Source organism: Bufo gargarizans, chromosome 8 (assembly GCF_014858855.1).
Source record: "Bufo gargarizans isolate SCDJY-AF-19 chromosome 8, ASM1485885v1, whole genome shotgun sequence".
Taxonomy (NCBI): Eukaryota; Metazoa; Chordata; class Amphibia; order Anura; family Bufonidae; genus Bufo; species Bufo gargarizans.
In genome coordinates, this window is record NC_058087.1 from 46,050,190 (window position 1) to 46,075,405 (window position 25,216).

Sequence of the window (25,216 nt, forward strand, 5' to 3'; positions counted from 1 at the left end):
GCGGAGATCATTCAAAAGTGAAACCAGTTTTCTGTTTGTTACCTACTAGTTTTGAACACATCTTTAAAGGGGTGTTCCAGATTTCAGCTGTGTGCATGCTGCCATTTTTTCCACATCCATAGAAATGTCCTTTCCATGTTCTATCTTTTTTTGTTGGCTGTTGGAAGGGACATATGGATGAGGACAGCACACAATTTGCTGTACACATTTTTTTACGGCCCCATTGAAATGAATGGGTCCGCATCCGATCCACATTTTTTGCAGGTAGGATGCGGACTATAAATACGGTTGTGTGCATGAGGCCTTAAAGGGAATGTGTCAATAGACAAGGACCTGCTGTTCAAATCTTTTTTTACATTTAACATATTTAAAGAATGTTTAATGTTTTTAATTTTCCATGTCACTTTTTATATTCAAACTAAAACCAAAAATCCTGCAGTTTTTTCGCACTGCCCACTATGTCTAATAATTGGCGCCACTTCTTGGTCTGTACAGATCACTTTACTGCAGTTATATATTATTCTAATCCTGCCTGTAATGATATCTCCTCTGTGTATAGATAAGACAGTATCCACCATTCACAATAGGCGATTGTCACGTCTTATCTAATCTCCCTTTGCACAGGTCACAGAGGATGCCTAGAAAACTCTCCCATACAAGTCACTGACCATTTTGTCTATGGACCATGGGGCTGCCGTAAAGCAATATTTTATGCTTTGCAAATGCTGTTAGGAAACAACTCAGGCAAAATGGCCACCCCCATAATCATGTTCAGTAAAAAAAAAAAAAATCAGAAAATAAAAACAGATTAAAAAAAAAAAAAGTGTGTGTGTGTTAATATCTGAAAATTTTGGTGACACATTTCCTTTAAGGATGTGTAGGCACTCCCTAAAGCAGCCCATTTACCCCAATGCATTAAAGGGAGAATACATGCATACCATGGCATGTGTTGGAAAAAATAATTATGACCCATCAAAAATAAATAAATATGGAGCCACAAAGAGGTGAAGTATGGGCTCATAGGAAGCTATAAGTGCAGGATTCAAAATATTCTCTCAATCACAGGAAAGAATTTAGAGGGGCAAGTTATTAAATAGGGGAAAAAATGAAAGAATTATTACAATTTTGGTTAGAAATGATAATATCTATACACTTAAATCAACACATCCCCTTACTCCAAACCCGTATCAATGTTGATACCCCATACAGTAGCAGGAAATACAGTTTTAAATCAAACATCTGTATAGGAGAAAAAATTTGAATGTCAATGTTTTTCAGCAGTATGGATAATGGGCTGTCATATTAGGCTACTTTCACACTAGCATTTCTATTTTCCGGTATCGAAATCCATCATAGGATCTCGATACCAGAAAAAAAGCTTCCGTTTTGTCCCCATTCACTGTCAATGGGGAGAAAAACGTAACTTAACAGAACGGAGTGCTCCAAAATGCATTCTGTTCGGTTGCGTTCTCATATCGGAGAACAAGCTGCGGTTTTCTTTCAGTCATGGGATGTGGAGCGAGACAGATCCGTCATGACCCACAATGCAAGTCAATGGGGACGGATATATTTACCTCTGACACAATAGAAAACCGATCCGTCCCTCATTCACTTTCAATGGAGTTCATAACGGCTATGTTAAAGATAATACAACCGGATCCGTTCTTAACGGATGCAGATGGTTGTATTATCAGTAACGGAAATGTTTTTGCTGAACCCTGCCGGATCAGGCAAAAACGCAAATGTGAAAGTAGCCTAAAATATATATATAATACTATGCAAAAACCTCAAAATGGAGAAAAGCTGTAACGGTAACCAATACCACATGGACGTGGAGCCTTGGAAGTAATATAAAGGCATCAATTACTGATGAACTGACCACTTTGTGTGGTTCTGCTTTGCTCAGAGTCCCTTCCTTTAAAGCCAACTCTGTACTGTTCCAATCTTCTTTTTAATCAGCCGGCAAATGTTTGGTCTTGTGCTGAACCGGAGCCATAGTTTGATGTATTAGACAAAGGGCAATATCAAAGCAATTTGTAACCCTGTATTACTTCCATCTCACCCCACAGAGGTTTTTTTCCCCCTCTCATTCTTGAGCACAAGGAGCTATTATAATGGATGAGCACAGAGCAGCTTTTCTTTCATCATAAAAAAAACCCTGTTAAGTGTTTACATAAAATTCACGAAGGAGCGCAGTATAATGTCCAGACTGGGAACTGTCCAGAGGCAAAGTTTTAACGGTTGCGATCAAAGAATAATTCATCTAGTCAGCTTTCAGATTAAATGAACCAACTACACCAGTCTGCTCTGTTAAAACAAAGAAGAGCCCCAAAAGCGGCAAAAAGAAAAAAGCAAGCACAAAAAAAAAAAAAAAAAAAGACTAATTTTTAATCCACCTAGATAACTTTACTACCGTCTGTCAAAATCAATCATGTTGCTTTAAGGGTACTTTCACACTTGTGTTAAACTTTTCCGGTATTGTGTTCTGTACTAGGGGATCAATACCAGAAAAAAACTTTTTTTTTTATCCTAAGGCCCCTTTCACACGGGCGAGTATTGCGCGCGGATGCAATGCATGAGTTGAATGCATTGCACCCGCACTATATCCCGACCCATTCATTTCTATGGAGCTGTTCACATGAGCGGTGATTTTCACGCATCACTTATGCGTTGCGTGAAAATCGCAGCATGCTCTATATTGTGCGTTGCGGTGCGATAATCCACGCAACGCAGGCCCCATAGAAGTGAATGGGGTTGTGTGAAAATCGCAAGCATCCGCAAGCAAGTGCGGATGCGGTGAAATTTTCATGCACGGTTGCTAGGAGACGATCGGGATGGAGACCCGATCATTATTATTTTCCCTTATAACATGGTTATAAGGGAAAATAATAGCATTCTGAATACAGAATGCATAGTACAATAGTGCTGGAGGGGTTAAAAAAAAAAATATAAAAAAATTTAACTCACCTTAGTCCACTTGCTCGCGTAGCCGGCATCTCCTTCTGGCTTCATCTTAGCTGTGTGTAGCAACAAGGATCTTTGGTGACGTCACAGTCATCACATGTTCCATCACATAATCTTTTACCATGGTGATGGATCATGTGATGACCGGAGTGACGTCACCACAGGTCCTTGTTGCTACACAAAGCTAAGATGAAGACAGAAGGAGATGCCGGCTACGCGAGCAAGTGGACTAAGGCGAGTTAAAAAAAAATTGAACCCCTCCAGCGCTATTGTACTATGCATTCTGTCTTCAGAATGCTATTATTTTCCCTTATAACCATGTTATAAGGAAAAATAATACAATCTACAGAACACCGATCCAAAGCCCGAACTTCTGTGAAGAAGTTCGGGTTTGGGTACCAAACACGCACGATTTTTCTCACGTGAGTGCAAAACGCATTACAATATTTTACACTCGCGCTGAAAAATCGTGGGTGTTCCCGCAACGCACCCGCACATTTTCCCGCAACGCCCGTGTGAAAGGGGCCTAATGCATTCTGAATGGAGAGCAATCCGTTCAGTATGCATCAGGATCAGTGATGGCCAGTTCGCATTGTTCGCCTGCGAAAACATGCGGGCTGCCATCTTTTCTCACAGGTCCGGCGAGGCACAGGTAAGCCCTTACCTGTGCGCGAGCCAGTCTGAAAACAAGTGCGGTCAGCGGGAGCAGGCAGTTCCGAGAACAGCCCTATGAAGGCCCCCGGCGGCTTTTCTCGGAACTGCCTGCTCCCGGTGACCGCATTTGATTTCGGACCTGCTCGCGGCACAGGTAAGGGCTTACCTGTGCCTCGCCGGACTTGTGAGAAAAGATGGCAGCCAGCATGTGTTCGACAATGAACAATGCGAACTGGCCATCACTGATCAGGATGTCTTCAGTTCAGTCACTGTACGGTTTTTGGACGGAGAAAATACCACAGCATGCTGCTGTATTGTCTCCATCCAAAATTCCAGAACACTTGCCGGAATGCATTAATGCCGGATCCAGCCCCAAGTGTTCCGTAAAAACTGATCCGGTTTTGCAGTCTGCACATGTGCAGACCTTTAAAAATGTGAAAAAAATAAATACGTTTTTCCGGATGACAACCAGAGAGACGGATCCGGTATTGCAATGCATTTGTGAGACGGATCTGCATCCGGATCAGTCTACAAAATGGTATCTGTTTGCATACAACAGCAGGCAGCTCCAACAACGCAAGTGTGAAAGTACCCCAAGTTGAAAAAAAGTGTACGATTGTACGGCTTATCTCCATGTAGGTTCAGAAAAGACTCTGAAACAGTAATTATTGTGAAGAGCATTTCACAATCAAAACATTGTACATTCCGTTTTTCCACATCAAATCAGACGACAAACTGCATCCCATGCTTCTGAATGAGGTTTCTGAACCCTAATCCCATATAACAATTTCTGAGTAGATTTTGAGTGATGCCTTGGGGAAAATCCACAGCAAAAATAAATTGCCTGCTAATTAATTCATATGATAATGGTGCTAATCATCATGCAGATCTCCTGTATACCGGCGGCAGAAATTTAAGTTGAAGATTCCTGCTGCAGATCCTTCCCCAAAAAACTACTGACCGTCAGGAATGTTTTCTGAAAAAAGAAAAAAAATCCACTTGTGCTTTGAACTCCCCTCCATTCCAGCACCAAGGCTCCCATCCCAGCTGCTTCCTGTCACTTGTGGACCAGAAATGAAGAGGTCCTGTCCATTGTCACGTGCTATTATTGGGCTAAAAAAAAAAAGCTTGTTCTGAACAAGCGTCCACATATTGATTCTTTTGGGAGCAGCAGTACAGTGTGGGTGTCAAACCTTACAAAGATGTGCAGTTCTGTAGGGGTAATAGCAGCTGCAGCAGTAGCAGCACACTTAATTTCAATCTTATATATGGTAGAAAAATTGCTAAAGGAGTTTTTGAAAATAATACAGTCTCTGTGTATACACAGTGACTAGACGAATCCCTACAGCGTATACACATCTAATTATTTTCAGTGAGCACCTAGAAAGAAAAATACAGACCCAATTGGACTGGCTGCCGGGCTGCAATCAAACTATACACTGCTACTGATGCACTAAAATAAGATTATTGGCGCAATTATAGTGTATAAATGGTAGAAAAATTGCAACAGATTTTTGGGAAAAAATTACAGGCCTAACTGGACGTCTCCTGTGTGCGATCACACTATACACTGAAAATTATGCAATAAAATATTATTTATGCAATTATAAACAGTACAAAAATTGTAACAGGTTTTTAGGAAACAGAAAAAGGAGTAAATGTACACCTCCTGACTGACCACACTATACACTGCAACTGACACTGAAATACACTTAACTGCCCACCTATATACAGAAGAAAAATTGCAAAGGTTTAAAAAAAATAAAAATACAGGCCCAATTAGATGTCTCCTGGGTGTGACCAAACTATACACTATAATTGATGCCCTAAAATACATTTAAAGAGGACCTTTCACTACAATAAAAAATGTAAACTAACTATACAGACATGTAGAGCGGCGCCCAGGGACCCCCTGCACTTACTATTATACCTGGGCGCCGCTCCGTTCTCCCGGTATAGCCTCCAGTATCTTCATAGTTAGGCTCCACCCAGTTGAACCTGCCGGCGTCTCCTTCTCCCAGCCTGGAGTGCTGGCCAATCGCAGCGCTCAGCTCATAGCCTGAGAGAAAAAAAAACTCTCAGGCTATGAGCTGAGCGCTGCGATTGGCCAGCGCTACAGCATGGGAGAAGGAGACGCCCAGCAGAACAAGAGCACGCTCCTCCCAGTTGAGCCGAAAATCTGAAGCTACCGGAGCCTATACCGGGAGAACGGAGCGGCGCCCAGGTATAATAGTAAGTGCAGGGAGATCACCGGGCACCGCTCTCCATGTCTGTATGCTTAGTTTAGATTTTTTATTCTAGTGAAAGGTCCTCTTTAATTGTGTATATCCACCTTCCTGATTGACTGTCAGGCTGACTGCAAAAGGATTATGGGCAAGTCCACCAGGGTACCGCCCATGTTATCCTCTCTGCCCCGTTTCCCTCACTAGTTTACCGCATTTTAAATGTAAAGTGGATGGACGCAGTTTTGCACGTTTTGTCTTAAAAGAATCACCAAGACTTTGGATTTGTTCGGAAGACAAATTTTTGTTGAATTCGTGCAAAATCTAAATTTATATAGAATCGATTTGCTCATTTCTAGATTGTATATAAACTACTTACAAAAAGTTAGGGATATTTGGCTTTCGGGTGAAATTTATGAAAAACTTAAAAAGCTCACGCTACAGTGATATAATATCGGGATAGTAGGGCATTTAGGTAGAAGCAGCAATGGTGATTTCCCCATCTCAAACCATTTTCAATTTATTGAAACAAAAGGCAACACCAGTTGTGGGTATACCCCCACATAAAATGTCAGTGTCTCAAAAACTTGTCATGTGGCCTTGAGCAGTCAACTTTTTGTCTGCTGAGGCATGGCATCCAACTCTTCTTGAAGGGCGGCCCTCAGGTCATTGAGGTTCTGAGTTACAACCCTTCACACGACTCAGCTGATCCCATAGGTTTTCAATGAGATTCAGGTCTGGAGAAAGTGCAGGTCAGTCTCCAGCAGCCGTTTCCTAATGATGCAACCTCGATCAGCTGGCGCATTGTCATCAATGAAGATGAAATTAGGCTTGTGTTGTTCATGCAGAGGCACAATGACTGGATTCATGATGTTTTTTAAGTAATATGGGCTTTTCACTGTACCAATCACAAAGTGTAGGGCAGTTATGTGTTGACTAGACACACCTGCCTACACTGTAACACCACCACCAAAGGCTCATCTGGTGACAACAGTGGCTGATGCATAGCACTCTCCTTTATGTCTCCAACATTGTTAGCAGCCATCATTCCTGCTCAGTGTGTATCGACTTTCATTTAGTGAACAGCACTGAGGCCCGCTGGTCCCTCCTCTAGCATTGATGCTCCCTGGCCCATGCCTCTCTGTGACTCTTTCAGTCTCTCTGAATATCTGTTGCAGCCTGCTGATTGCACTCTGTGAGACTCTAAGCTCAGTGGCCACTTCCATCTGAGAACATCCTGCTTGAAGCCTCGCAATAGTGAGGTACTGTTGATCAATTGTTAGGTGTCATCTTGGTCTCATGATTTCAAAATGTGAACAGCAAGATGAGGAGGACTGTATAAATAGCAATTCTAATTGAACCAGGAAATTTATTGGGCGATTCATGGATCAAAACACCTATTGTGAATTTTGCTCCTTGTTAGAGAACAGCAAGTTGTGTAAAAATATGTGAAACATTGAACAGTTGGACACGTGGATTCAAAAGTTTAGAGAAGGTGACATTAAAGAGGACCTTTCACCGATTATTACACTGTGAACTAAGTATACAGACACGTAGAGCGGCGCCCGGGGATCTCACTGCACTTACTATTATCCCTCTCTGTTCTCCTGCTATGCCCTCCGGTATCTCCGGTCACAAAGTTATGGTAGGTGGAGTCTGCCCTTGTTCTTCTGTAGCGCTGGCCAATCGCATCGCAGAGCTCACAGCCTGGGAGAAAATAACCTCCCAGGCTGTGAGCTCTGCGCTGCGATTGGCCAGCGCTAGAGCAGAACAAGGGCAGACTCCGCCTACTATAACTTAGTGGCCGGAGATACCGGAGGGCATAGCAGGAGAACGGAGCGGCGCCCGGGGATAATAGTAAGTGCAGTGAGATCCCCGGGCGCCGCTCTACATGTCTGTGTACTTAGTTCACATTGTCATAATCGGTGAAAGGTCCTCTTTAAGTTCACCTGTAATAGGTTAGAGTGAGTTTCAGGTTCATCCTGAAATTTCACCCACAAGTAAATATATCAGTGTATATAACTGGTTTAACTTATTGACATTCCTAGTGATTCATTTTTATTTATTTTTTTCAAAGGCCCGGAACTCATCATGGCTCACTATACTACAATGATCTGCTTTGTGTCAGAATGATGAACCACACATACCCGGCAGTGTGACCAAAAATACCTCTTTGTAACCAACTGACTTGAGATCTGGACTCCATGTACATGTGCTACATGAAAAACCTCAAATCGCGGACATAGGAGTCCACGGCACCTGATGCTAAACCTTTCTCCCCAGAAAACAATGCTAGAAGTGTTTTTTGTCCAGCTGAATCCTGGCCATCCATGTTTGCTGGGTAGTGACTGGATCACCGCCGGATCCCATTATAGCCAATGGGGGCCAGAGGGCATGCGGTAACATCTGGCTGCGTTACATCAAGAGAGCTCCGGCCGGAACAGCCTGCCGGAGAGCTCTTAATGAAAATGTGAAAGAGGCCTAAGTTAGCAGTGCACATACAGCAGACAATGTCTTTCGATACAGTCTAGTGTTTATTGTATGTTATGGAAGGTACACTTGAATTTCCAAAAAGTTAAAACATATAAAAGTGGTTAAGGGGAAAAAAAACAATGTATCAACATTTGATAAATGCATAAGAATGTCTTATCATACCATATAGCAGGGTACAATGGTAATGTTAATGCCACCATAGCATTGTGGAAATTAGTCTAAAAAAAAGTTATACTATGCTTTTTACAAACAAGATTCGCTGCTGCTTAAAATACCAGGGAGGAGTCCTGTCTCATCGAGAAATGTTCCGTAGCTTTGTTCGGATATGAAGGAAGATGCATTGGGTGGGGGCAGGGCATTGAGGAAGAAACAAATGATGCAATTACTTCACAGAAATCACAGAACCACCTGTCCAAACCGGCATCGATAAGAACATAAAGGTACAGATTATAATTCTCCCTATATGAAATAATTTACACACAGATGTATGTCACCTATACCACCATCTAAAAGAATCACTAAATACATTTTTGAAATAAACAAGCAATATTTTGCATGATCAAAATATCAAAACAGCCAAAAAGTAGTGTCTGTGTTTTTGTCCCCCTATTGTTGATCCCTTGCATGTAACTGTCCAGAAACAAAATATTTTAATTTTTTTTTACTTTATATTTTTTTATCGATTTTATTATATATATATTTTCTAATATTGTAGTGAAGTGCAACCAACCAAGCTTATCTGGTAGAACGACTGCATAAAGAAACCACTGGTCAAAAATACAATGGAATGGGGAAAGAGTTTAAGTCACAAAACCATTTAGTTTTTTTTTGTATTTTTTTTATCTTTTCCAAACCATTTAAAAGCAAAAGTACTCCACAGTTTTCAGAAGATGATGACGAGTGATGTTTTCAAGGAGCGAAGATTTATGCAGAGGATGTGACACTTTGCTTGTAAACTGCATGGTAAGCGTTTCTCAGTAAGACGTATGGGAAACAAGACTCCAGCAAGTCCATGGTCAGGAATGGTGACTCTTGCACAATCTGTTTTTTTTTTAGGAAATACAGATAGGTCAATGTTAAATACAAACAGGATGGCTTCAAAGAACAATAATGAGGTCTTTTTCCCTTTTTTAAACCTAAAATCTTCAGTTATCGCGAATGCCTTATCTAAGTGGGGACCTGCCGAGGAGTCTAAATGGGGATGATTCATGTGGGTCCAACTTCTGAAACCCCAATTATCACCAGGTGAAGCTGTGGGTAGCCAACATCTCAATGTGATACTACATATAGGTGAGCATGTCATACAAGGTTCCCCAGAGGGCTCTCCGCTCTAGAGGACCTAAACGACTCACGAAGACTAAACGTAAAGGCTATTTAAAGGGGTTGTCTCACTTCAGCAAATTACATTTATCATGTAGAGAAAGTTAATACAAGGCACTTACTAATGTATTGTGATTGTCCATATTGCCTCTTTTGCTCGCTTCATTCATTTTTCCTTCACATTATACACTGCTGTCTTCCAGGGGTTATGACCACCCTACAAATCCATCAGTGGTGGTCGTGCTTGCATGCTATAGGAAAAAGCGCTGGCCTCTGGTGGCCGAGACCATTGGCACACTCCCAACCACCTCGTATCAGAGTTGCAGCAGTGGCCGTAACCCCTGGAAACGAGCCGTGTATAATAATGATGAAAAAATGTATCCAGCCAGCAAAGGAGGCAAGATGGAGAATCACAATACATTAGTAAGGCTAAGTTACACTTCAGTTATTTGATCAGGTGTCGGTCAAAAGCACAGAACAGGAGCAGATCTTCCCATTATACCTGATCTCTGGGTTTGGCTCACAATAACTGATGGAAATGACTGATCAAATCACTGTAGTGTAAAAACGGGAGTCAGTGAGAGACATGAGAGGGGTACATGTCAGAGCCCTCCATCAGGGAAATAAGGAATTCCTCCGACAGTATACCTTTCATGGAAGACTTGATGGCAGTGTGCAGAGTTTAAAGGGGTTTTCCGAGATTTTTAACAGATGATAATTGGGACCACCACCGATCAGCTGTTTAAGAAGGCACCAGCACTCACAGTAGTGCCGCGGCCCTCTCTCAGCTTTTCCTAGGTCAGTGACGACACGTTCACCGGTCACATGGCCTAGGCACAGCTCAGCTCCATTAACACAGCCGCTATTAAATGAACGGCACTGTGCTTGGTGAGCAGACATGAACGCGCCACTAGCACAAGCATTGGTACCTTCTCAAACAGCTGATCCTTGGGGGGTCATAGGTGTCAGACCCCCACCGATCAGATACTGATGTCCTATTCAAAGCATGGGTCATCAGTATAAAGTCAAGTACTGCATTGAGTTTTGCCATACTGTGGCAACGACCATAAATCCAGCCAATCCCTCATTGGAGCCCACTACTCTAGAGAGCATTATGACTTCTCTGCACACTGCGTTAGGTTAATTTTAGACGAGCGTGTTCCGTGATGCTGTAGATCTTACTTCCACAGCATTATACTGTCATAATAGTGTCAGTATAATTCTGTAGAAGTAAGATTATACAGCGACACACAGCATTATAAATCATTATAATGCTGTGCGCTACAGCAAAACTAGCAGTGTCCAAAACAGGAAACCACGCTCACACACGGCGCGTGATTTCCGCACAGGACACAATCGTCTAAAAGAGGCCTTAGACTAGTATTGTAACCTGTCACTGCGTTGGCAAGTACCATTTTGTTTGGCCTCTGTGCTTGCATTTTTTAAAATCTGGTTTTGCGCTCTTTTTGAGCACTCGGCTACCAAAAATGGTCAGAGGTGAGATCATAGACAGAAGTCCTAGTTGGTGGCAATACTGGAACTAGCTGCTGCAACATTTTGACCCACACATAAAAGACCAGAACAAGCTACTGTTTTTTGCACATTTCCCACCATAAATAAAGCTGTGCACCATTCTGGTAAAAAGACTTCTCAGGCTCCTTTATATCTAAACATAATGGGCCGTGATAGACATCCCTGACAAAATTGAAAGAATCGAACAAGAATCCCAATTTCTAGGAAGCCATATCTGCAGAGGCAATACGTCATGTATTTCTTTGCTCCTCGGCTTACCATATCTAGCAGCAGATAAACAGATTCCCTGTTCCTTGTAGTTGTTTTATCTGTCTCTTGGCCAATTTTCAGCAAGCTGGAAGATGCAAGCTGTGGGAAAAAGACAAGATTACTGGAGTATGTCCTCTGACTCCTACATATAGACATGATATCTCCTTGTGACTAACACTGGGCCACAAGCCATTGCTGCAGTACTTAACCCCATGGGAATGCAACGCTTCTAGGGCAGCAAGTAGCCACAAAGACAAAGTAAGTACTCCTTGTAGCGGACCTCCTAGACACCGTGTTATCTTAGTGATAAGTTTTAGGACCACAAGGAAATGAGGACAACCAATGTTTACAAGGAACCAGAATCTTCCCAACACATACAAATCAATGTCCTACATATCAAATGACTGTGGTTAAATCAGCTATTATAAATCACCCAATAACAAAAACAACAGAAAAAGTCAAACGTCCCAAAGACGAGATATACATACGGCCAAGAATTCTTTAAGACGATCTTCAATGCTCCCTTTGTGAATAGTGAACAAGGCTGCGGCAATCTGGTTGATGGCCTTTGCCAAGCAATGGATGTTATTGCAGTGACCTAAGAACCAAAAGCAAACGGGTGAGATTGTGTACAGCTGTTAGGTATTTCAGCCCAGCCTGCTGGATTACTGGATATCAGCGGGATAACATTACAATACCTTCTATGGCCGGGCTGTACTGTGACATGACGTTACTAGCCAAGGTTGGCAAAGAAACTGCCACAAACACCATGAGAAGACAAGCAATCTTATATTCCTCCTCTGGACTGATGGTTTCTGGAGGGAATCAAAAGGGAAATATTTCAGGTTCTGCAAGTGCAGTGCCATGTCTGCCACGTTATAAATTCCAATTAACCCTGGGTTCACACCTGAGCGTTCCGAAAGGAGCGCTCTGTATGCGCGATTGTACCGGCGTTTACAATCGCGCATACAGAGACAGGCGAACACACATTGTCGCGCGCTCCCGAATATCTATGTACAGGAACGCGCGACAAAACGCCCTAAAAAAGCTCAAGAACTTGTTTGAACGTCGGGCGTTTTACAGCGCGATCGTACGCGCTGTAAAACGCCCAGGTGAGAACCATTCCCATAGGGAAGCATTGGTTTCTCCTTGTTGAGTGTTTTACAGCGCGTAGGAGCGCGCTGTAAAACGCTCAGGTGTGAACTTAGGGTAAGAGTAATAAGAGGAAATGGATGATCAGGGCCTTCACACACACGACCGGATCTGTATTTCTGTAGGCAAACAACAGATGCTTTCCATGCTAATTAAGCTTTTTCTCACTTTCATCAATCGAAAGGACTATTCTAAGGCTACTTTCACACTAGCATTCGGGTGTTTGCTTGTGAGCTCCGTTTGAAGGGGCTCACAAGCGGCCCCGAACGCATCTGTCCAGCCCTAATGCATTCTGAGTGGACGCGGATCCGCTCAGAATGCCTCAGTCTGGCAGCGTTCGGGTGTCCGTCTGGCCGTGCGGAGGCAAACGAATCCGTCCAAAATGTTAAAAAAATTAAATAAAATCAGATGTCAGGTGTACGGTCTCACAGAAATGAATGGGTCGGTGGTCTATCTGCAAAAAATGCTGATAGCACACAGATAAAAATACGGTCAGTCATGTGCATGAGGCCTAGTACTGACAAACTAATAAAAGTCATTTGTATTTGACTCCCTGCGTTTCCATATTCATGCTTAATATTTCAAAGGGTTAATGGCTGCATTGAAGGGATGACCCCCCCCCCTGTGGTTTATGGCCTCACATTCTATTTAGAGTATACAGGGGACAGCTACAGGGAAGCGATCATATAGGCTTAGCCTATATGTGAAAAGTGGTGTCTGGCGCAGTGTGCCATGACAGTTGTCAAGTAACTGTCATTTTTAGGCGAGGGCGCAGCACTGTAAATGACATACCAGACTTTTGAGACGACAGCGCCACAACCAGGGCTGGGTCTATTTCACATGGCAAGCCGGCTGCTGATGACAATTCGTAGACATTCATTGCAACCTGAAAAACAAAGAAGCGAAGCAAAATCTTACAGCATATTCCGCAGTGTAGCAGACTTTAAAGTAGTCCTCTCATGTGGACATTTATGGCATATTCACAGTATATGCCATAAATGTCCAACAGCTCTTACCTCTGGCACCGGCTCCTATTTTGAGGATGTGGCCCTGTCTTGTGCCGCTGTCAAGAGAGAGAAGACCACATATACCTCTTTCCATTCACTTCTGTAGGACTTCCGAATAGCCAAGGACACTTAGTTGGCTATTTTTGAAAGTCCCATAGAAGAGAATGTAGAAAGCCGTGCATGGTCACCTTTCTTCATGCAGACGCAAGATGGGGCCACGTTGTTGAGACAGCAGCAGGTTGTTGAGACAGCAGCAGGTCCCAGAGATGCCACCTGCATCTAACGGACAATTATGGCACAAGAATACCCCATTAATCTCTAATAATTTGTTAATTTCATAATAAAAAAAATAGCTCTGCTCATCCTGGCCACAGACCTTTAGATAAATTTGCATCTTACATGTGTGCTTAGGCCTGACTATTTCTTGGGTCTGGGCACATATAATCTTCCAAGTATAACTGAAGGCCATCTCCTCCTCCCTGTATTGATCGTATGAATTTACATACCAGGCGGGAAAGCTGCGGACGAGGGGGCATGGAGCAGTGCATAGAAAACATAGTAAGCGCTGAAACATGCCATCGGTATGCCCTACACAACCCGCTAGTTATACGATAATGTCCGGACTGGTGAAAGGTCCTCTTTAAAGAGGTTTCCTCAGAAAAGGCCTTTGTCATCTATCCTTAAAGGTTATGTAGACCTATGGGGGCATTTTAAATTATTATAATTTTTTTGTATTATTATTATAGCACTGTACTCATTTTGAACTAATATTTTTTTCTCATTTTGTCTCTTAACCCCTCTAACTTCTCTAATAGCAGGATCTGAATTTTCACCATTCCATCAGGCAGCTCACCTGACGGGCTTCTCATCTCTGCTCTCTGACATTATAAACACTTATTATAGCTCAATTCTTATCTTACTGATAAAAATGTGGCTTCAATAAGCATTTATGACCCTTTAGTAATCTAGAGATCAGGTTTATTAGATCACCGGCACAAAGTAAAAAGTATGACAAATGGTTAACCCTTTGTTGCAGTATAACATCTAACCAGGGGCAGGAAACTGTATGCAAGAGCGTTGTTACCTTCATGTCAGTTTCTCTCGGAATGTGATCCTTGAAGTCTTCAACAGAACTTACAAGGAAAGGAATGTGGTAAGATAAGACCTGAAAGAGAAATTGAAGACTATGTCAGAATGCCAAGCATCAGCAGATAAGAGGTTTTACGGTGCATTTAATAACCAGGTAATTCCAATAATACCAGACATGATCTGTCAGATAAATAGAGGCGAGGCCGGTCTGGAGATTTCACAGCGCAGAACTAGATGAAAGGTCCCACAAAGCTGTGAAACATGTTATTTCTTAGGCCCCATGCACACGACCGTTGTGTGCATCCGTGGCCGTTGTGCCGTTTTCCGTTTTTTTTCGCGGACCCATTGACTTTCAATGGGTCCGTGGAAAAAAAAAATCGGAAAATGCACCGTTTTGCAGCCGAGGCCGTGATCCGTGTATCCTGTCCATCAAAAAAATATGACCTGTCCTATTTTTTTGACGGACAACGGTTCACGGACCCATTCAAGTCAATGGGTCCGTGAAAGAACACGGATGCACACAAGATTGGCATCCGTGTCCGTGATCCGTGGCCGTAGGTTGCTTTCATACAGACGGATCCGAAGATCCGTCTGCATAAAAGCTTTTTCTGATCTAAGTTTTCACTTCGTGAAAACTCATTTCCGACAGTATATTCTAACACAGAAGCGTTCCCATGGTGATGGGGACGCTTCAGGTTAGAATACACTGCAAACTTTGTACAAGACTGCCCCCTGCTGCCTGGCAGCACCCGATCTCTTACTGGGGGATATGATAGCACAATTAACCCGTTCAGGTGCGGCACCTAAAGGGGTTAATTGTACTATCATATTCCCCTGTAAGAGATCAGGGCTGCCAGGCAGCAGGGGGCAGCCCCCCCCCCGCTCCCCAGTTTGAATATCGTGCGCGCCCAATTGAATACAGTGTGCGCCCACCATCGCCCCCCCCCCCTCCCTCTCTCTATTGTATTAAATCGTTGGTGGCACAGTGTGCCCCCACCTCCCTCCCTCTATTGTATTAAATCGTTGGTGGCACAGTGTGCCAACCACCATCGCCCCCCCCTCCCTCTATAGCAGTAACATTGGTGGCAGTGTGCGGTCTCCCATCCCCCCCCCCCCCCCCCCCCCCCCCCCAACAGTAGAAGATTCATACTTACCTGCTTGCTGCTGCGATGTCTGTGAACGGCCGGGAGCTCCTCCTACTGGTAAGTGACAGTTCTTTAGCAATGCGCCGCACAGACCTTTCACTTACCAGTAGGAGGAGCTCCCGGCCGGACACAGACATCGCAGCAGCAAGCAGGTAAGTATGAATCTTCTACTGTTGGGGGGGGGGGGGGGGGGGGGGGGAATGGGAGACCGCACACTGCCACCAACGATGCGATGGTGGTTGGCACACTGTGCCACCAACGATTTAATACAATAGAGGGAGGGAGGGGGGCCGATGGTGGTTGGCACACTGTGCCACCAACGATTTAATACAATAGAGGGAGGGAGGGGGGGGGGGTGCGATGGTGGGGGCACACTGTGCCACCAACGATTTAATACAATAGAGGGAGGGAGGGGGGCCGATGGTGGTTGGCACACTGTGCCACCAACAATTTAATACAATAGAGGGAGGGAGGGGGGGGGGCGATGGTGGGGGCACACTGTGCCACCAACGATTTAATACAATAGAGGGAGGGAGGGGGGCCGATGGTGGTTGGCACACTGTGCCACCAACGATTTAATACAATAGAGGGAGGGGGGGGGGGGGGCGATGGTGGGGGCACACTGTGCCACCAACGATATTCAAACTGGGGAGGGGGGGGGGCTGCCCCCTGCTGCCTGGCAGCCCTGATCTCTTACAGGGGAATATGATAGTACAATTAACCCCTTTAGGTGCCGCACCTGAAGGGGTTAATTGTGCTATCATATCCCCCTGTAAGAGATCGGGTGCTGCCAGGCAGCAGGGGGCAGTCTTGTACAAAGTTTGTAGTGTATTCTAACCTGAAGCGTCCCCATCACCATGGGAACGCCTCTGTGTTAGAATATACTGTCGGATCTGAGGTTCACGAAGTAGCTCATATCCGACAGTATATTCTAACATAGAGGCGTTCCCATGGTGATGGGGACGCTTCAAGTTAAAATATACCATCGGATTGGAGAAAACTCCAATCCGATGGGATAAAAGAACTCCAGACTTTACATTGAAAGTCAATGGGGACGGATCCGTTTGAAATGGCACCATATTGTGTCAACATCAAACGGATCCGTCCCCATTGACTTGCATTGTAATTCAGGACGGATCCGTTTGGCTCCGCACGGCCAGGCGGACACCAAAACGACTTTTTTTTCATGTCCGTGGATCCTCCAAAAATCAAGGAAGACCCATGGACGAAAAAACGGTCACGGATCACGGACCCACGGACCCCGTTTTTGCGGACCGTGAAAAAAAACTGTCGTGTGCATGAGGCCTTATACATCATCTTTTCCTCAGCTTCGCAGCTGCCCCAATGACTCGGTCAGAATGCCTGATATCACCCGCAATGGTTAAAGTGTATGAGCTCGAATAATTCTCCCTGGGTCTAGTATTTTCTTTTATATAACACTTCTATTTCCCGGGGCAGTGGAACTGATCCACTTTCGAGGGGACAGATGTAATCCAAAGTCCAAGTAACACGTGCACATACACACATACAATTATTAAGGCGTTGTCCAAGATTAGACAAAATCTAGCTAAATTACAAAACGAATAAAAAGACCCAATACGTGTCAAAATTGCCCTCCTGCCTTCTACAGTTTGCTTACCTGGGTGCAGCAATGATGTGCTTGTCTACACACGTGACCACTGCCCTCAGCAATGTACAGTATGAGAGGGCTGAGACCAGTGATTGCCTGCAGTGTGTAGATGGCGTCATGGCTGTATACAAGTATACAAAGCTGGGAGCGCCAGAGCTGGAACGGGAGGCTGTACTACCATTAAAGGGGTTCTGCACTTTGTTTTAACTGATGATCTATCCTCTGGATAGATCAGCATCTGATCGGCGGAGGTCATGGGACCGCGGCCGATCAGCTGTTTGAGAAGGCAGCGGTGCTCCAGCAGCGCCGCGGCCTTCTCACTGTTTACCGCCGGCCCAGTGACGTCACGGCTAGTATCAAATAGCATGGGCGGGGCTAAGCTCCATTCAAGTGAACAGAACTTAGCCCCGCCCAGGCCAGTGATACTAGTCGTGACGTCACTCAGCCAGCGGTAAACAGTGAGATGGCTGTGGCGCTGCTGGAGCGCCACTGCCTTATCAAACAGCTGATCGGCGGGGGTCCCGGGTGTCGGACCCCCACCGATCAGATGCTGATGATCTATTGATAGATCATCCGTTAAAACAAAGTGCAGAACCCCTTTAAATGTTATTTTAATATAATTCAGCAAGAAAAAGGAGTTACTTTCGTAAATTGCTCTATTACAAAAACCCTCCAGTTTTGAGATATTGTTCACTTCATTCTAATTTGGCCCCCTGGTGTGTAATTTGTATAATAAAGTGCATGTCCGCCTACTGAGGTGGTCGCACATGCTCAGTTCCATCTTCCAACTGCCACCAGTCGTAGTCTACTGTTAGAAGCAGTGATAGTTACGGCAGGAAGGACATGGCTCCTGGAGGCTCAATTGCATGTATTAAAACATATGGACAGGGGACCAACACAGATGCAACAACAACTAGTGAGTTTTGGGTCTTTTTCGGATATTGCAGCTCAGCCCAATTCACAGCAGCTGTAGTCCCCGACGTTGGAAACCCTACACTATGCACTGTATGTGTTGCTCGGAGGACCCCTTCATGAAGTATCTGTGCATATCAATATTGCAATGAACGAGTAATCAACTCTGCAGAGATTTAACTAGGCCAGAATGTCTAATGTAATAACCTGGCAAAGGGAAGCCTTCAAGATGCAGAACAATGGCATCCAAGCATGAAACATTATCACAAGCACAGCCTTTCAACACTTCACAGACTGCAATATTTAGGGGATGAGTCAAATCGGAACAGCTGAGGCATCAAACGGAGTCTGTTCTGTTCCTGATATATGTGAGAAAACGGCAACTTGTAGAGTGCATAATTATACACCTGGCCGTATCGAAAAGTCTCAATTATACATCAAAAGCAATGTGCCTATCTCCAATGAGCAGCAGGACTGGGAATGTGCTAGACCGGAGAGAACCTCAGAGTAATGGGGCTCTGTTCACACCAACATTGTGGCTGATTTAATAATGGAAGCCATAACTCTGTGCCAGATCCACTGCACGAGGACACCAGCGGAGCCTGATGGACCCCACTGACTTATAAAGCAAGCAATCAGTTGGGTTCTGCTGGGGTGACCCATTTTGAAATGTAAAAGAGCTGCATGTAGAGGCAATGAATGGGACCTCCGACCTAGATGTTGTTAACACAGGCTCAATATTCCCAAGGTTCACGTGGGCTCTGCACATCATATAAAAAAAAATAAAGTATCTGGCATAGTTTAAATTTAATTTAAGGTTGCTACCTGTGGCCAGCACACCTCTGTGGCACACATGTCAGGTGCCCCCATAATGAGCCAAGTGATGCCCACCCTCAGAAAGTAGAAATGACAGAACAAGCCGAATGTAAACCACTCACTTCTATACAGTGGCTGCATTAAGGCTTCTTTCACACTTGTGGTAGCCTTTTCTGGCAGGCTCTCTCGGCGGGGGGAACAACCTGCCGGATCCGTGCTGCCGCTAGTGCACCGTGCCACCAAAAGTCTGCTACGGCCCCATTCACTATAATGGGGACGGGGCGGAGGTCCGGCCGCAGCACGGCAAACATGCAGAGAGGCGGCAGGAATAAAACTACATCATGCTGCGGTTTTTCTTTTTCTCTCTGCATGTTTGCCGTGCTGCGGCCAGACCCTCAACTATTAGACTTACGCCTTAAGAATATCTCTGGTGTTGAGTGAAGCGAGCTTAGAAACCGAACTCTGCTTTGGTTCAGACTAGTACCTCGGACCCGAAGCAGAGTTCGGTTTAAAGTGGTTTTCGGCTCATTGGAGCCCATAAATTCTAATACTGTATGGAGACAAATCTCCGCACAATATTATTCCGAAGTTTTGAACGAAGCGACTTTGGATGATATAACCCTAAACACATCTCTTCAAGGCATCTGCCAGTAGATTTGTACCTATGACACTGGCTGACGTGTTCCATGTGCGCTTGGCAGCTAAAGACATCTGTGTTGGTCCCATGTTCATATGTGTCCGCATTGCTGAGAAAAATGATGTTTTAATATATGCAAATGAGCCTCTAGGAGCAACGGGGGCGTTACTGTTACACCTAGAGGCTCTGCTCTCTCTGCAACTGCCGCGCCCTCTCCACTTTGATTGACAGGACCAGGTGTGATGAAGTTTTACGGCCTGGTGTATGCGCTTTCCCATACAGAGAGTCACCATAAAAAAAATATGACATGTAAGGACAGCCATACACATATGCCTTTGTTCTGTCTCTCTCGGCTGACATACATCTTATGTGTATGGCCAGGATATAAGACATAATGAGAAAGACTGGAGTAAAAAAGTAACAGAAAACTGAATGCTTACATCTCTGAGGGCTTCCTGTGCAAGTGAGCGGAAGGACAATATAACTCCAATAATGGTCATCCTCTTCAAGACACTGTCTACAGCTACAATGGAAAAAATAAAAAAATAAATGAACAAAACCAAACTAAGCCTAGAGAAAGCAAAAGATGACCTGTACATGATTTACTGCCCAAATACACAGATTACGTTAAAGGCAGTTATCAGAGTTATTTTTTTATCTCATCTTGCCCAACGTGAAGTGCATTACAAGTATTGACCTGTGATGACCGCTTACAGCGTCTGAGGCTGCCTGACTGTGCAGGCGCAACCCGCTCACATTGTGGGTAGAGACTGGGCTAGGATCACATTGCCCAATTCACACATTTACTTATTTTGACTGGGTGGCACAGGGCTCGCCCGGTAATGTCACATGTTCAGATTAGAACTGCACAAAAAACACAAAGTTGGTAAAAATGTAGTTCACGTGGTTTTATAATGTGATTTTATTAAACCGCTCTAAAATCACAAGCTTTGATTGGCATACTGTGCTTTTGTGCTCTGCTTACATCACACTTCTGCTCCTGCTCCAATATTTAAAGGGGTTTTCTAGGTGTTTGATAGTGATGACCTCTCCTCAGGAGGGGGTTATCAATATCAGATGGGTGGGGGTCGGAGACAGCGCCAACCATTCAATAGTGGCTGTGCTTGGTATTGCAGCCCTACCCCAATCACTTGAATAGGACTGAGCTGTGCCTGGGTCACGTGACTGATGTATGGAGACGACACTGGCCATCCCCTTCTATCCGTTCTCTACTGCTGGCCAACCTACGAACTATAGAGAACAAACGGACAAAAGTATAATACTGCAAGACTGCAGGATTACACGACTCAGAATTTGTTTTCTGTTACCACGGAGACGCTTAAGTCTGCGGAGGATCTGTAGAAACTATTACTTTAAGGGGTTGTCCAAGGTTTTGATATTGATAGCCTATCCTCAGGATAGGTCAGGGATGGCCAACCTGTGTCTCTCGAGCTGTTGCAAAAACGAGATTTTTGTATAACTTACCAGTAAAATCTCTTTCTCGCTCTTCCTTGGGGGACACAGGAAACCTTGGGTATAGCTTATCTCCATAGGAGGCGTGACACTAAGTAAAAAAGACTGTTAAGCCCCTCCTCCAGCAGCTATACCCTCAGCCTGGAGAGAGAGACTTCCAGTTATGTGCCCAAGTAGTGAAAGACAAAGGCAAGGAGTAACCAAACCAACGCAACCCAACCCAACCCGTCAAAAAAACACCCGTAGGGCAAGCAAAAACAATGGGTGGGCGCTGTGTCCCCCAAGGAAGAGCGAGAAAGAGATTTTACTGGTAAGTTATACAAAAATCTCGTTTTCTCACCCAATTCCTTGGGGGACACAGGAAACCTTGGGACGTTCAAAAGCAGTCCACAAATAGGGAGGGACCACAATCCAAGGCGAACAAAGCACCCTAGACATTAAGGCACCGCCGCCTGCAAGACCAGGCGGCCCAAAGCAGCATCCGCCGAGGCATAAGTGTTCACCCTGTAAAACTTGGTGAACGTGTGCAAAGAAGACCAGGTGGCCGCCTTGCACAGATGTTCAGCCGAGACACGATTACGCTGAGCCCAGGAAGCCCCGACCGCTCTGGTAGAATGAGCGGTAACACCAAAGGGCGGTTCCCTGCCCCTAGCACGGTAAGCCTCAACGATAGCCATCTTGAGGAAGCGGGCAACAACCACCTTAGACGCCGCCAGCCCCCTGCGCAGACCCTCCGGAACCACAAACAGAGAATCCGAGCGACGAAAGGGTCTGGTCACATCCAGGTAGATCCTGAGAGCCCGAACAACATCCAGACGGTGAAGATCCCGTTCCCGAGGATGCGACGGGGACAGACACAGAGAAGGAAGGACAATATCTTCATTCAGGTGAAAGGCGGACACCACCTTTGGAAGAAAATCCGGAACTGGGCGGAGAACCACTTTGTCCTGGTGAAAAACCAAGAAGGGCTCCACGCAAGAAAGAGCCGCCAACTCAGACACACGCCGAAGAGACGTGATGGCGACGAGAAAGAAAACTTTGCAAGACAACAAGCGAGGGGAAACCTTGCGCAGAGGCTCGAAAGGGGAAGATTGGAGAGCCGTCAGTACAACGTTAAGATCCCAAGCAGGAACGGAAGGGCGATACGGGGGAGCACAGTGAGCAACCCCCTGAAGAAAGGTCTTAACTGGACCGAGCGGAGCCAGAGGGCGCTGAAAAAGGACCGAAAGAGCCGAAATCTGACCCTTCAGGGTACTGAGACCCAAGCCCAGATCCAGACCAGACTGCAAAAAGGATAAAACCGTGGGAAGGGAAAACCGCAGAGGAGGAATCCCCAAGGTCTCGCAGAAGGTTAAATAGGCCCGCCAGGTACAGTAATAAATCCTGGACGATGCCGGTTTACGCGCACGAATCATGGTACGGACCACGTCAGCAGAAAACCCCCGCCGCGTCAGGACCGCGGTTTCAATAGCCACGCCGCTAAACGTAGCGACCCTAAATGCTGGTGGAAGATCGGCCCCTGAGAGAGGAGGTCGTCTCTGAGAGGCAGAGGCAAGGGAGCGTCTGCCAGAAGCAACATAAGGTCGGCGTACCAAGGACGGCGCGGCCAGTCCGGGGCTATCAGGATTGCTGGCGTGCCCTCCGCCGCGATCTTCCGAAGGACCCGTGGAAGAAGAGGCAGGGGCGGAAACACGTAGAGGAGCGAAAACTCCGTCCAGGGGAGGACGAGCACGTCCACGCCGTAAGCGTCCGGATCCTTGGCCCTGGCCACGTAGGTGGGAAGCTTGTGGTTGAATCTGGAGGCCATGAGATCCACGTCCGGACGACCCCAACGGAGACAAAGAGACTCGAAGACGTCGGGGTGCAGAGACCACTCCCCCGGGTCGATCGTCGTCCGGCTGAGGAAATCCGCCGCCCAATTGTCCACCCCCAGGATGTAAATGGTCGAAAGGGCAGGAACATGAACCTCCGCCCAGCGAAGGATTAGAGACACCTCCCTCATCGCCGCCACGCTGCGAGTGCCCCCCTGATGATTTATGTACGCCACAGCCGTGGCATTGTCCGATTGGACCCGAACTGGGCGACCCTGAAGCAACGAAGTCCAGTGCCGAAGCGAGAGGAGGATGGCCCTCAGCTCCAGAACGTTGATCGGCAGTCTGGACTCCGATGGAGACCAAGTGCCCTGGACCGACCGAGGAGGAAACACTCCCCCCAACCCCGCAGACTGGCATCGGTGGTAATCACCAACCAAGTTATTGGCAGGAAAGACTTCCCCTGGAGAGGGGTCCGCAGCCACCAGAGGAGAGAGGAGCGAACCAGGGGGGAAAAGGGGAAAATGCCGATCCAGACTCTCCTGGGACTTGTCCCAGGCGGACAGAATGGCCGTCTGAAAGGTGCGGGAGTGGTACTGTGCGTAAGGAATCGCTTCGAAGCAGGACACCATCTGTCCCAGGACCCGCATGCTGAACCGGAAGGAAGGACGGCGGTGGGACAGAAGGCTCCGAACCGACCGATGAAGGAGCTGGCGCTTTTCCAACGGAAGCCGAACCACCGCTGAATCCGTATCCAGCAGCATCCCCAGAAAGACCAATTGCCTGGATGGAACAAGAGAGGATTTGGGTAGGTTGATAATCCAACCGAACCGGCGCAAGGTTTGCAGCGAGAGATCCACACTGGCGGAAGTCAGTGACAGAGAAGGCGCCTTGATTAGGAGATCGTCCAGATACGGAAGTAGAAAAACTCCCCTGGAACGAAGTAAGGCGAGGACAGGGGCAAGGACCTTTGTGAAAACACGAGGGGCCGTCGCCAGCCCGAAGGGAAGGGCAACGAACTGGTAGTGGTCGGACCCCACTGCAAAGCGCAGAAAGCACTGATGACACCGCGCGATTGGAATATGAAGGTAGGCGTCCTGGATGTCGATGGAGGCCAGGAACTCCCCCTGTTCCAGAGAGGCCACCACCGACCTGAGAGACTCCATCCAGAATCGCTGAAGACGAAGGAAGCGGTTCAGCCGTTTTAGATCCAGAATGGGACGCACCGAACATTCCTTCTTGGGGACAACAAAAAGGTTTGAATAGAACCCCTTAAACCTGTGTCCTTTAGGAACCGGGGCGATGACTCCTTTGTCCAGAAGGGTGTGAACGGCAGCAAAGAAATCGGCCGCCCCTCGGGGATCCTGGGGAACCCGGGAACGAAAGAACCGAACTGGGGGAAGGGACGCAAACTCGAGTTTGTACCCGGAAGACACAACCTCGAGGGCCCAGGCGTCGGAGACGTGCGCCTGCCAGAAGTCCCTGAACAGGAGGAGACGTCCCCCCACCCGGGTGGGTGGGGGCGCACCTTCAGGCGGGGGCCTGCTTGGTCGCGGGAGCAGGTTGTGACTTGCGCCAGGAGGGCTGGGTCCGAAAAAAGGGTTTTTTACGCCTGTCCTGGACAGGGTTAGCGGATGGACCTGAAGCGGTACGAGGAGCGGAAGCCCTACGAGAAGACCTGAAGCGGGAGAAAGTGGGACGACCACGAGTGGCGCTTCTAGCCTTAGATTGGGGAAGATGAGTACTCTTCCCCCCCCCCCCGTGGCTTCAGAGATGATTTCATCCAAGCGGGTCCCGAACAAACGAGAACCAGTGAAGGGAAGGCTAGTAAGAGACCGCTTTGACGCGGCGTCCGCCGACCAAACCTTTAACCAAAGCTCCCTTCTAGCCGAAACGGCCAGGGCAGATGAACGGGCAATGAGAGCCCCCACATCCAGGGACGCTTCACAGACAAATTTACCGGCCTGAACGATAAGTTGAGCCAGAGCACGGAGGTCTTGAATAGGGACGTCGGATTCAAGCTCCAGATCCAGCTGAGACGCCCACTCTGAAACCGCTTTTCCAGCCCAAGCGGAGGCAAAGATTGGCCTAAGAGCGGAACCGGAGGCC

The 25,216-nt window shown here is 46.3% G+C and overlaps 1 protein-coding gene across 2 annotated transcripts in view; it reads right to left on the reverse strand.

The window, feature by feature from the left end:
• Window positions 1-8,361: 8,361 nt before the first annotated feature.
• NCKAP1 (NCK associated protein 1) overlaps window positions 8,362-25,216 on the reverse strand; it is a 121,079-nt gene continuing 104,224 nt past the window's right edge. For both annotated transcript variants that reach the window (XM_044302973.1, XM_044302972.1), the window contains exons 25-31: window positions 20,264-20,346; window positions 14,679-14,759; window positions 13,380-13,473; window positions 12,134-12,250; window positions 11,924-12,033; window positions 11,445-11,534; window positions 8,362-9,374 (exon numbers count right to left, since the gene is read on the reverse strand). In XM_044302973.1, the coding sequence (XP_044158908.1) occupies window positions 9,258-9,374; window positions 11,445-11,534; window positions 11,924-12,033; window positions 12,134-12,250; window positions 13,380-13,473; window positions 14,679-14,759; window positions 20,264-20,346 (692 nt within the window). In that variant the 3' untranslated portion in view covers window positions 8,362-9,257. The remainder of the gene's footprint in view (window positions 9,375-11,444; window positions 11,535-11,923; window positions 12,034-12,133; window positions 12,251-13,379; window positions 13,474-14,678; window positions 14,760-20,263; window positions 20,347-25,216) is intronic.